Source organism: Papio anubis, chromosome 8, assembly GCF_008728515.1.
Source record: "Papio anubis isolate 15944 chromosome 8, Panubis1.0, whole genome shotgun sequence".
Taxonomy (NCBI): domain Eukaryota; kingdom Metazoa; phylum Chordata; class Mammalia; order Primates; family Cercopithecidae; genus Papio; species Papio anubis.
In genome coordinates, this window is record NC_044983.1 from 115,793,357 (window position 1) to 115,807,324 (window position 13,968).

The window sequence follows — 13,968 nt, forward strand, 5'->3', positions numbered from 1 at the left end:
TGGCTTTAACATTATTATAATTTGATAAATAAGTTTACTGCAGAGCCATGTAATAAATGATGATCATCAAATCTCTTTTATATAATTCTTTGTTTTTCTTATGGTTGATAATCACCTTATTTTTAATTTGCCTACTCTTCTGTATAGACAAAACATTATTATGTTTTTCCAGAGGCTCCAACATTTCTGCTGCACTCCTATCATTAACATTCATTGTGTGTTCAAATACATCAGTTCCTTTTTATTTCTCTATTGTTTTCTTTCCTAGAGTGTTTCGTATTTTGCTCGACTGTGGACTGATTGCTTGTTAGACTTGCTAATATCTTGAAGATTTCCCTTTCCTCTTTTCTTCTTTTGGAATGTTCTTTTTCCTAGACACCTTATTCTCCTTTTTATTGGATTATGCCTTTGTTTGGTTGGTGCACTTCTTCCAGTCATTTTTTGAGCAAAAGTTCATGGAGCATAAATTTTTTGAGTTCTTGCGTGTCTGAAAATTTATTTACTTCACTAATAAAATTCTAGGTTAAAAATCATTTTCCCTCAGAATTTCAATGATACTGCTTCATTGTCTTCTGCTTTACTGTGTTTCTGTTGAGAAGTCACATATAATTCCTATCCTTTGTAGTAATCTAATCTTGGTTTGTTTGGTTTTTACCCACTTTCTGGTAACTTTGTCTCCAGAAGCATTGTCTCTAGAAGGTTTACTTTGAGTCATATTGGGTTTATCTTTCCCCTCTTCCCCACCAGTCCCATTTATTGAGCTTTGTAGTTGATTGGCAATTTAAATGGGAGAGTCATATCTTGAAATCTGAATTTTTTTTTATCCTTTTAATAATTTTGTTCCTCCCATTCTTTCTCTCTCTCTCTCTCTCTCCCGCTCTCTCTCTCTCCGGAGCTCTAGAGCTTTTACTAGATATTGACTTTTCTGGACAGAATGCCTGATTTCCATTCCTAGTTTCATATTACTATGTTTTTGTTCTAGTTTTGGGGGAATATCTTCCATTTTATTTTGCAGCTCTTCTATGGAATTTTTGAAATTTGATCTCTCGTGTGCTTAATTTTAGAGTCATTTCTTGTTCATTGATTTTTTTTTCTTTATCAAAGCATCCTGTACTTATTTCATGGGTGCAGTATCTTCTCATATGTCTATGAGAAAATTATAGCAAAGTTTGTTTAGTTTTCTACAATGCTTTTGTTTCTGCTGGACTCCCTTTTTTCTGTTTGTTTGCCTTAGTCTCTCTTTTGGATGTTTTTTAGTTTGGGATTCCAATGAATAATACCCACTTCTCCTCCCAACATTTGAACCAACTGAAAAATAAATGTAAGAAATATACAGATGGAGAGAAATTATAGATGAAAGCTGTATTAAAGGATATGGCTTTTTAAATCTATGGCCAAGTTGGCCTCCTCATACATACACCCAGCATTGAACTTTGCTACTGAATGACTGTCAGAGCTAGGCAACTGCAGACCAACCGTGCAGCAGAAGTCTGCAGAGAAAATAAATCCTGAAGACTTGCTCACTCAGATGAAAGTCAGAAGAATCTATCAGAGCATGCTTTGTTCATGACTAGCTCAGTGAGTGATGGGAAGGAAGAGGGGAGCTGAAAGTGTTAACCGAATCAAATCTTTGCACAGGGAAACAAAGAGCTGCCTCTCCCCATCAACACCTTTCCTTAAATGTCTGGATATTCTTTTCTTTCCATCCTATTTTGAAATGGAAGTTTTGTATGCTTACTTCTAATGTAATATCTGTCAAGCTTCACTATAGTTTGGTGAAGTGACAATTCAACATTTAGTTCATGAGCTTCTACTCCTAACTTCACCCCAGTGTTGCTATCTAGAGTTCTTTTCTCCGACAGCATTCAGTTTAACCAAAGGAGAATCCTCTGATATTTCCAGTGGGGCATTTGTGGATGTTAACTTTCTGGTATCAGGGCTTGGAGTCCAACCTTTCAATGAACAGACTTTTCCTTAATCCCTTAGTTTTAACCCCAGCCTCAATACTAGCTTTTCATATACCTGATGTTCCATACAAAAAAAAAAAAAAAATGCAAGCAGTGGTGCCTAACTCTGAGGAATAGGGGGTTGGGTAGGGGAAGGACCTGGAGTTCTAACTTCTTGTGCTACATCCAGTCCTGTTTCAGTCCAGCATCTCACTACCAGCTACTTTGTACTCCTTGGTAGTGCCTCTCTACAGGCATCCAAGGCGGCTCTTCCTCTACTTTGCAGACTCACTTACCACTCGGCTGTCATTTATGTCTTCCAAAATTTGTTGAAAAATGTCATTATTTGTCATTCCTTCTTTTGTTCTCCCTTTTTATTTCTTTGCTGTGATTTTAGGTTTTGAGAAGAAGAAATGGAAGTGGCCAAGCTACCATATTTAACTGAAAGTTTAACGAGTTTTATTTCTGCATAAACGTGAACATAAGACCACTTTAATGCCCTGCAATATATTTCTGAAGGCTTTTGTAAACCTGCCTTTATCTGTTATCAACTTATAGTATCAATGAATTACTTCTGTTTATCTCACATAACTGGAAATTCTCCCATTATCTACAAATAGGATTAAAGTGAAAGAAGGCCTACAATCCTGAAAACAGGAATGTTGATTTACTAGAGAAATTCCCTTGTTTTACTTCTGAAAATATTTTCCCCAAAAGAGTAGTAGATGAGCTCCAAAGCGGATAAAAAATAAGTCAATTGTATTGATTTGTCTTATAGAAAGGAGAAAGTTGGCAAAACAGCCTGAAACCGTTTCTGTTGCTGAACTCAAAAGCCTGTTAGTACTCACAAGGAAACACTTTCTAGATTATTTTGATGCTGTGATTCCTAAAATGATTCCAAGAAAGATGGACAAAATTAAAACCTTCAATATATTAAATGGTAAGTTTTTTATTACTTTAAATTTTAGTTCTCTGTGTGTGTGTGTGTGTGTGTGTGTGTGTGGCAACTATGACATTTATTATTAAAACTTATAAAATGTATTGGTCAAATCCAAATATATTTCACAGATTTAAATAATAATAGATACTTATATAGATGCGAGTATGTATGTATATGTGATGAACTGTATTACTCATTATTTAAACATTATAAATTTTCTAGTAACTTTTTTCATTAACTGTGTTCAGTGTAATTGCTTTTGGGCAAAGGAAGAAGCACTTGAAGATGATGCCTCTCTTTAGTCTTACTAAGCTACTGAAATGTGTGAATTTCTATTAAGCTACATTTCCATAAAGTGTGGAAAGCAAAATCTAGTAAATCATAGTAATCATAGTAAATTTAATAGAGGTAAAAGTCCATATGATACGATGACGCATATTTAACATTCAGTAGGGGAGGAACAGTCAGACTTTACTTAGACGGCTGGAAATCATTTCATTATTTAGTTGTATTTCTTTCTGCTTTCCTGAGTTCCAGTGTTGTGATAAATTTGAATAACCTTGTTTAAGGACACAGGCTGTGGAGCTAAACTGTCAGGGTTCAAATCTCTCTTTTGTTACTTGCTAACCAAATGTCTTTAGGCAAGTTATTCATCTCTGTGCCTGTTTCGTCATGTTTAAAATGGGAATAATAATATAACCCACTTATTAGGATTATTGTGAGGATTAGTAGGGTTATTATGAGGATTGAATGAGTTGATACCTGTAAAACACTTAACACAAGCACCAAAAAAGATGTTACTTGTTTTATCATTATCATCACCATTGCATATCAGTACCCAAGTTAAATAACGTACAGAGTAATCTGAAAGGTGCTGGAGACATTATTAGATTACTTGTAAATGGGGGATGTGTTCAAAAAGTGAGAGACCATAGCTCCATGTATAGCATGGACTCTGGAGCAAGACTAGCAGCTTACTTGCTATGTGACCTTGGGCATGTTTTCTGATCTTTTTGCCTCTGCTTCTTTATCTTTAAATTAGGGATGACATAGGTTGTTATGAAGATTAATTATTCTTAAATTGCTTAGGCAGTTGCCTAGTATAAAGTAAGTGCTGGTTAAATAAATATGAATTTTGAGGAGAGAACTGCAAGTAGGGTAGAATAGTCATGAAGGCTGGTTAGGAGCCAAAGAACTTGATACAGGTCTTGAATGATGCATAAGATCTAGATAGAGAGAAGATAAGATGTGCCTGGTAGAAGCACCATATTCAGGGTCATGGAGGTAAGAAAAGGCAAACCGAGATCAAGAGAGAGATTGGCTTACCAGAGGATTTATATGGGAGATGAGGGTTGAAAGATAGGAAGGGCTCAAATAATTGCTAAGACTTTTATATAAGTTTAAGGATATGTATCTTAAAGTTACCTGTACGAAGGACGCTTGACACTGAGCTGCAGGAGAGCTCATCTTAAAATCAAAAAGGTTTGAGCAAAGAATCAACACAATCTACAGTCAGATTATGTCACTCCTTTGCCCAGACCTTCTTGATTGCTTCTAATTGCACATAGAATACGTCAACCTTCATATGGTTTTAAAAACTTTAAATGATATCTGGCTTCATACTTATTCTAGTACCAGTACATTTCTGTTTCCTTTTTATCACAGGAAGTCCTTTCTTTCCTTGGACACATTACATTTCTTTCTGCCTCAGGAACTTTATATATGCAGTGTCCTCTGCCTGGAATTCTTTTCTTCCAGGCTTTACCTGATTAACTGATGATCATTCTTCAGATATTGATTTAAATGTCACTTTCTCAAAGAGACTTTCCCAGACTTTCCCCAGTTTCCGTAGTTTTCTGTTATACTCTCTTCCTGTAATTTTTTTTTTAATTATTGGATCACATTTTAAGATTGTATTTATTGAACAAATGAAAGAAACTTGGAAGATTTTTAGAACCTGAACTGAAATTTGACAGGTTATGCATTTGAACATGACTCCTAAGAATGAAGTTGCGATTTTTAACATCTTTTGTCGCTTTGATTTGAATAAATACGTCTACCTGTAAATTACATAATGAAAGAAATACTAAGGCCAATTAGATATCATATTCTGACTCATTTGCAAGCATCCATATTAGTTGTTAGTAATTAATAAAGTTATTTAATCTGCTCATTTTTTGGTAAAAACTCTAGCATGTATAACAAGTGACAAGTCAGTATGTAGAAAATGCCTAATATAACCATTTATTTACACATTGTCACAAAGTTGCTAAAGACTTTGACAAAGTCAAATGTGATATCTGAACTCATAATACAATAACTACAATAACGATCTCCTTTGCATGGGACCATTGGGCACATCAACACACTGCATAAATAAGTTTTCCAGGTAATTCTATCAGATCATTATTTTATTACTTCAAACACTTAAAAGGAATCTTCTGGCATTTATTTATAATTCTTGCTTTATTAATTTGTAATATAACATTTTCTTTGTGATTTATTCATATTTAAGTGTGTAAGGTTATAATGGCCTGAATTCATTAATCACATAATGTCATCTCTTTTTGTTTGCTGTAATTTTTGATTTTATAGGTCAGTTTTCCCTGTTTCCCTATTGTGTTGGTTCTATTGTCTATTTCTGTGTTTCTCCTGTAAAATGATTTTTTTTTAAAGCAGTGTTCTTGGTTTCTCAGAGAGCCTTTGTGTTTTTTGGCTGTCAGCATAGCCCAGTGTCTTGACTGCCACATAAATGAAATACTGTGTTTTATTTTATTGTAAGAATTGTATTAAATGATTCCACAAAAGACATGACACATATGAATGTTTTCCCACCTATTTCTTAATATTTAGCCTATGTAATTTATTTTTTAGGCTGTATATTATATTGAAATATTTAGGAACAATTTAATGTTTACTGTTATTTAAGATTGCTTATATTCTTTTATGAACTCATAGCATGAAGCTGTGCAGAAATGCAAGTGATATTTTTCTTTATACTTTTAGTAGAAAGCCACATTGACATTCAGTAGCATGTTATTTTATTATGAAGTTCATTACTCTTTAAAATAGTATTTCACCACCTTTACTAAAAAATGCGAAGTATTGTATTTGGATGGTGTTTAGATAGGGCAATTCAATACAGGTTTTGAAAATATTTTAAACTATTCAAGGTTAAATAGTTTAATAAGTAAAAGAAAGTAAGATAGCAGTTTGCATTCATTTTCATTTGTGTTTCTTGTTTAAAAATTGCTTTACCAGGCCAGGCATGGTGGCTCACACCTATAATCCCAGCACTTTGGGAGGCCAAGGTGGATGAATCACTTGAAGCCAGATGTTCGAGACCAACCTGGCCAACATGGTGAAACTTTTTCTCTACTGAAAATACAAAACTGAGCTGGGCATAGTGGCATGTACCTGTAATCCCAGCTACTCAGGAGCCTGAGGCAGGAGAATTACTTGAACCCAGGAGGCAGAGGTTGCAGTGAGCTGAGATCATGCCACTGCACTCCAGCCTGGGCGACAGAGTAAGATTCCGTCTCTGGGGGGAAAAAAAAAAATTCGTTTACCAAATCATTATTTTCTCAAATGAGTATTTTTGTTAATGTTGATAGTTAGTCAAATAGCTGATGTTCAGTAATTCTCAGTGAGTTTATTAGAACAGTGTTCAAAACAATTCTAAAACCAAATAGTTTTGCAATCCAAAAAGTAGCACAGTTAGTAATTTTGCCAGTGTTAAAACAGTTTGAATATATTACTACTATTAATAATAATTTCTAATAAGACCGGAAACTGTCCCTTTAGGTTTTCATTGAAAATCCCAATATTATCAGCAATCTCAATAGTAGTTCACTGCAGCATATTATCTAGAAAGATAAGCACATTCTTACATATAATATTTGATTAGTAGAAAATAACATTGAATGTTAGTGATTTGAAGGTGTGAATGTTTAAGCATCTTGGTTTCTCAGAGAGAACATCAGAACATCATAACTTATCTATTATTATTGTAGTTTTGAGAATAAGGTAATCTCTTTTTAAACAATAAATGTTTTGGTCTACTTGTGCTAATTCCTATTTCTAGTATGAAAATCACACAGAATATCCAATATATTCTCTATCGAGTTACCTTCTTTCCATTTAGAACTATTTTCACCCAAAATGACAAAGTTATGCTTTTATTCCATAGGAATCCTAAATAGTGCTAAGACAATTTTGTGAATTTTAGCTTATAACATTTATTATGAGGTGATATTTTATTTTTATTTGCAACAAACATTTCTATGGCCTTTTGCACAGTTTAGGCCATCAGAGAGGTCTTTAATAAATGCCTAAGATAAGTATACCTTTTTAGACACACTTACACACATGTATGTATGTGTCTATAAATACACACTTTTATTAGCAAAATTCAGTATGTTAATACTTTTCAGACTTATGTGTATTTCTTTCACTTTAGATTTTAGTCCAGTGGAACCTAATTCCTCAAGTCTAATGGAAACCAATCCTCTGGAATGGCCAGAAAGGCATGTTCTTCAAAATTTGGAAACTTTTGAAAAAACAAAACAAAAAATGAGGTAATATTTGAATCTGTAGTAAAGCACGTGATAGCTCAGTAATTTGAATGAACTCTTTTTAAAATAGTTAAATTATGTTTATGAGATATGAGCAGTTTATAGTTTTATTATAAAAGAAATACATACTGTGAATAGATAATCACTAGAGTAGTATATCAGTTAAAAAGGAAGTACTCATCTTGCTCTGCCCTGCACTTGTACTTTCTAGGTCTGTGTCATCACAGTGAACATTTTGGTGTATAGCCTTTCAGACCGTCTCCAATAAACATACACACTGTATGAAGATATAAAAACATCTTACTACAAGAGCATGTAAAACGAAGTAGAAGTACTCGCCTCATTTGAACCACTTTGTTCCTATTTTACATTCATATATGTTTATATGGTGCCTATTAATGAACTATGGGAGGCAGGATTTTTTGTTTTGTTTTGTTGTGTTTTTGTTATTTTGGTTCAGTACATAGTAGGCCCTTAGTACATAATTGTTAAATGATGGAATAAAAGAGGAGAAGCTAAGCTCTCTTACATTACTTTTCTCCCAAATATTACAAATCACATTTTTATTTTTAGCTTCTCCATGGATAGTATTTTATTACTTGCTATAACTTTGTTTCATACACATGAAACAGACATTGAATACCAACCATGTGTCAGGCACTGGGAATATGAGGAAGAACAAGCTGTTTCTCTGCCCCTGTCATCTAGAGCTTACCTTTTAATGACAGCAGCAATCAAAACAAGTAACCAGACAAGTAAATATAATAATTGTAAATTATTCTGTGTGTAATGAGTGAAATAAAAAGACTGGCGGGGAATAATTTTATTTGTTGTGGGGAGGGAAGTGGTAGTACTCAGTTAGATGAGGTGGATGGTCAGGGAGACCTCTTAGAGGTTACATTTGAACTGAGACCTAATGGATAAATGGGTGAAGTACATTCAGTCACATAGGACCAAATAGGTCCTCATACACAGTTCGGATTTCATTGTAAGTGCATTAGTGGAAGGATTTCATATGAAAGAGTGATGGGATATGATTTTGCAAAAATTTCGCTTTCTTGCGGCAAATAAATTTCAGGAGGCAGAGATTAGAGCAGAGAGACAGATGGCTCTTTCTGTAGGCTAAGTGAGAGATGACTGATTTCAAACTAGAGCAGTAGTAGTGGGAACAAATTTGGGAGAACAAATTTGGGAGATACGTTGGTGGTAAGCTGGTGAAAAGCTTCCTGTGATGCATTAGATGTGGAATAGAGGGAAAGGAAACATTGAAGATGATTTAGATTTCTGGCTTCAATTGAGTGAGTGGTGTTCTTCTGGGGTAAATGGGTGGAAACTTAGGGTGAGGACAGCTTTGGGGAGAAAAAAATCAAGAACTCTTCTTTAGGGATGATACATTTGATCTATGAATTATCCAAGTGAAAATAACAAGTGGACTGTGGGGATATCTGGAACTCACTCAATTTGAGTTATCATCAGTAGAGTTTTCCAAATACATGATGGTTGGTAAGTCACATGATGAGACCATGAGGCGAAAAGAAATGGAGGCTAAGACCACTCCTTAAGAATCCCTGGTGTTTATAGGTTAGGCAGAAGAAGACAAGAAAGAAGAGTGAGAAAAGTACAGGTTCCCCACAACAGAACCTGAATTTCTTGCCTACCAATTTTAGATGACATCTTATAACTTCCCACTGGGAAAGATGAGTAATTAACACCCCTATTTTTCTTCCCTTTTTATCTTCTGTCTCTAAACCTTATGCTGTTTGCAATATAAAATTCTTAATTTTGTTTTTCTTCTCTCCGAGTTCCTACTCTAACTTGACTGACTCTACCTGCGTATTTGTTATCCTGGTATTTCTTTTGATTATGTTTTAGATTCGTTCTGTATTTTCTTGGATTTCATATATTAAAGAGAAGTCTGATGCCAGATCAATTTTTGTTCCTCAATAGGTATTTTATTTTGTCTCTAAAACTTTTACAATTTTCTGTTTTCTTTAATGTTCTGAAATTACAAGAGGCCATAGTATGAGATGTTTTAGATTCAAGTCTTTTGTCTTTTTGTGGCTCTGATAAATATCTTATTTCTTCAATACTATTCTTCCCTTCATTTTATTTTTTTCTTTTCTCTCTGAAATACCTGTTTTAATTAATATTAAACATTCCGGATTGATGTTTCTTAATTTCATTTTTTTCTTAATACTCTATCTCTTTAACTTTTCTGCTGTATGTTCTGGGAATTTCCTTTACCTTTGTTTTCATCTTTTCTGTTAAAATTTTTGGTAGTCATATTTTAAATTTCTAATAATTTTCTCTTGTTATTCTGCTGTATTTTTTCTAGCAACCTATTCCTTTATTAATAAGACTTGAGATGATACTATAAGGATATTAATTAGAATTTTCTTTAAACTTGTTTTATCTGTTTCTCGAATTATCTCATTTTCATTTGCAACTGTTTTATTTGTTCTTCTGGTGTTTTTCTCTTATGTGTAATTTTTCTCCAGTGTCTGATGGTCCTAGATTGTCTGTTCATAACTAGGAATTTAGGACCATGTTGCTTTCTATAGGTAGTTGGCATGTGTTTTCTTTCCATAGGTTTAGTCCTGTTCCCCACATCTCTCACTTATGTTAATGTTGGGAGAAGGGAGAGCCGGGGTAGAGCATGTTTGTCAGGCTTCACTTTAGAGCATACTTTAGGGTATCAGCAGGCAGGAAGCATTGGTGCTTCACCCAGCACTAAATTTTTCTGGGCCATCACTGCTGACACTGAGACAGGCACATGGTTCTGTATCTTTACAAATTAGAATCATTCTATAGCTCTTACCCTGCTGGAGTATGATGTCCAGAGAAAATTTGAGTGTTTTGTTGACTGTTTTTATTAGATTAATATTTTCACTTTAAAAACAAAGGAATAGGAAGAGGAAAGAGGCACTATCAGTATTTTATTGACCCTTAATGTATAGAAATATGTTTAAAACTGTAGTGTCAGTATTTTAATCATGTCATTATCAGCAATTATGCTTAATTTGAGTAATAAAATTATCAGGAAATAGTTGAATTAATATAAAGTTAGGAAATTAATTTTCTGTATAGACGTTGAAATATTTCCTTTATGCTATGGTAACAGAGCTATGGTGATCTGTGATTCAGTGCATAGTGAAACCTCTAACTGGAAACATCTAACTGAAACTACAGTTTTTCACTTTCCAGTATTTAAAACTTTCTGTGAGTTTTTGTTTTTTCATTTATGGAGTGATAGAGTAGAAATAGTAACTAATTTGGAGTTAGTCTAGTTCTGTCATTTTAAATAGCTGTATCACCCTGAGTCTATAATACAACCTTTTGTATGTTAGCATCTTTACTTGACAAATAGGAATAATGATTCCTTTTTAAGCTTGGCGTGGTGATTTTCACTTTATAAAGTACTTATTTTTAGTTATTATTTCATTTTGAGATAAGACCTATTCCATCTTTTTCAAGGAAACTTGTGAGGATTAAGAATATATTATATGTAAAGTAGTTTGAAAAAATATAAAGTCCTGCATGTATTTCAGGTATATAATAATGATTCAGTGCTTATTCATAATGTCATAATCATGGCTACAAGAGACTTTGGGGAGATTTCTGATTATTGTCTCATTTCCTGGTTGTGCTTCAAGTAATCTTTCCAGTTCGTGGAAAATTGGAACATTCAGTTGCTTCCCTCAAAAATTTATGTTATTGTGGGATTTCAGAACATACAAGAGAATTTAGATTTAAGTGTTATAGAATTGGTAACTTCACACCACTGAATAATAGGTCATCATTAATAGATAGTGTAATTCTGTTTAAGTAGTGAAAATACTACTTGTTGACATGATAATTGCAAGTTTTATTGTGACCTAAAGAGTTTTTAAAATATAGTTAGAAACTCAGTGATTTGCAAATATTTTACTTTATTATCTTTCCTAAATGTTTAATTCTCCAGTGTTCCTGTTGTATTTTTCTGGTTCCTGACTGTGGTGAATTTGAATTTACTTTTTTTTTTTTCTGACTCTGGCTTCTCTCTGGATTGAATCCACTTTTAATAAATCTGCATAACATTATTTTCCCAGAAGTGGTTCATTACCTCATTCATCTGAACAGTTGCTGGGCCACAAAGAGGGTCCTCGGGACTCAATCACATTATTGGATGCTAAAGAACTGCTGAAGTACTTTACCTCAGATGGATTACCCGTTGGAGATCTTCAACCTTTACCCATTCAAAAGGGGTAGGTTATAAACTTATAATTTACAATTAACTTTTTAAAAATTACTTTTAAATAAAATTGTGTCTCATTTCCATAGTTCATTGATGCCCTATGCTACTCAGGGAAAATTTATAAGTTTGATCCCAATATTTGTCTGTTGGCCTTAATCTTCACTTTTTACCTTAGCAAAATATCCTACTGCTTTGTGGTTTCGAATTTATATTCTCTTTTATTTCTCTTATGAGAAACAGGAATAAGAAAAGCAAACTCACCATATTCACTGTAGAAGTCAGTAACTTCTATTTGGTATGCAAAGGTAATACTTTCTAATAAAAAATTGGAATTTTGACTTACAAAATTTTGATTTTAGTTCTCTTTTCTGTGTTACTCTAGTGTTGATATTGCCACTACTCAGCATGAGCATTGTCAGGCATGCCTAATAGTAGCAAAAAGCATGACCTTTCACCTGAAGAACAGGAAAGTATAATAAAAATGCTTTTGAAACTATGACATTACCAAGTAAGAATTCAGTGTCTACGTGAATAATTTACAACTAATTTGACTTCCAAGACAGTTTTCACTAAGTTACTAGTTAATAAATGCTGCATGTTGCTGACATTGACAAAATTGCCCATAAAATTGTGACATCAAATACCTGTGAGAATTGAATAATTTACTCATTACTCTAATGTCTTTTTAATTGTTAATTCATTATTTTGAAAACCTTCCAAAAGCCCTTAAAAATTGTAGATCACTTTGATCACTTTTACAAGCTTAATTTGAATTATACTATGATAAATATTGCCTTTAAAGGTGAATTTTGGAAAGGTGTTATTCGAAGGCAATTACATCTCAGAAATATTGCTGGAACATTATTGCTTTATGTGCATGTTCACTAGAGAGAGAGATAAAGAGCAACTTTGAAAATTTGAGAGTCTTAATGATTTAATGATTTTAATGACATAAAAATTATGTAATTTTGGAGTAATTTTTTTTCTCATAACTTTGAAAGATGGATAACCTTTTGTTGTGGGAATCAAGAAAGTAAAGAAATATACATGTTTTTATCTATTTAGTTAATTGGATTATTGTCCTTTGAAATCATTAAGCACAAACTGGCAGAGTCAGTCAGTTTGCCTAAACTGAGTTATTTATGTAAGTTGTACTCTTTCTGGCAGAATATCTTTCTAGATGCATTGTAGAGGAGACAAAGTTAGTTCTTTCTGGAAACTAATTGTAGGTGATTTATTCAGGAAAATTTGATGTGATTCTTAAGTGTTAGTAAATAACTCCATTGCTGTCAAATGTATCTTCTGTTAACATTAAAGTTGAAGGATGAGTTTTCATGGTAATAAATCAGGAACCTATATGCTCTTATTAAATGTTTACCTGCACAAGAAGCCATCCAAAATGCTGTGTTAAAATACAAATATGACTCATGTATATACCAAGGAAATAATAAACATTGACGTATTTATCAACATGTTTATTTTAGAAAGAAAAACTTGCGAGTGAAATTAAACAAAAATAGGTAAGGTTGCTGAGGGCGATTGATATGAGAAATGAGAAGACAGTATGGTAAAGGAAAGAAGTAAAATGCTAGATACTTAAAGATTTCCATTTTACAAAGTTATTTTAATAATCATCAAAATACTGGGGTCATTGTAATTTACTAGTGTTACTTTTTTGGAATAATTTAAATGGATGCATTTGAATATAATGTCTGCTTTTTAGGATTCATTAATTGGTATGAATCTTACATTTTAATGTAATAATTTCAAATGCTTATCATAGTACCCTAGATAATTTTCAGTGGCAGGACAGTTTTCATTACTAATGCCATAGGGGGGAAATGTGACAGCAAATTTATTCTTAGTACTCTACTATTTATTTGCCCTTCTACATACCATTTCCAACTCTTCTGAACTCAAGCCCCTGATCGGTCAGTCTTTCTTTCTTTCTTTCTTTCTTTCTTTCTTTCTTTCTTTCTTTCATTCATTCATTCATTTTTATTTTTTTTGTTGTTGGGGTCACGGAGTCTTGCTCTGTCACTTGGGAGGCTAGAGTGCAATGTCGTGATCTCAGCTCACTGCAACCTCTGCCTCCTGGATTCAAGCGATTCTCCTACCTCAGCCTCCTGAGTAGCTGAGATTACAGACACACACCACTACGCCTGGATAATTTTTGTACTTTTAGTAGAGACAGAGTTTCGCCATGTTTACCCGACTGGTCTCAAACTCCTGACCTTAGGCGATCCACCCGCTTCAGCCTCCCAAAGTGCTGGG

At 33.5% G+C, this 13,968-nt stretch overlaps 1 protein-coding gene across 2 annotated transcripts in view; it reads left to right on the forward strand.

Annotated features, from left to right (window-relative positions):
• The window catches only part of MTBP (MDM2 binding protein), a 99,909-nt gene that overhangs the window by 50,106 nt on the left and 35,835 nt on the right, over positions 1 to 13,968 (forward strand). For both annotated transcript variants that reach the window (XR_004175853.1, XM_021942882.2), the window contains exons 14-16: positions 2,725 to 2,886; positions 7,346 to 7,463; positions 11,549 to 11,704. Coding sequence is in view for 1 of the 2 variants with exons in the window: in XM_021942882.2 (XP_021798574.2) it covers positions 2,725 to 2,886; positions 7,346 to 7,463; positions 11,549 to 11,704 (436 nt within the window). In the remaining variant the exon portion in view is untranslated. The remainder of the gene's footprint in view (positions 1 to 2,724; positions 2,887 to 7,345; positions 7,464 to 11,548; positions 11,705 to 13,968) is intronic.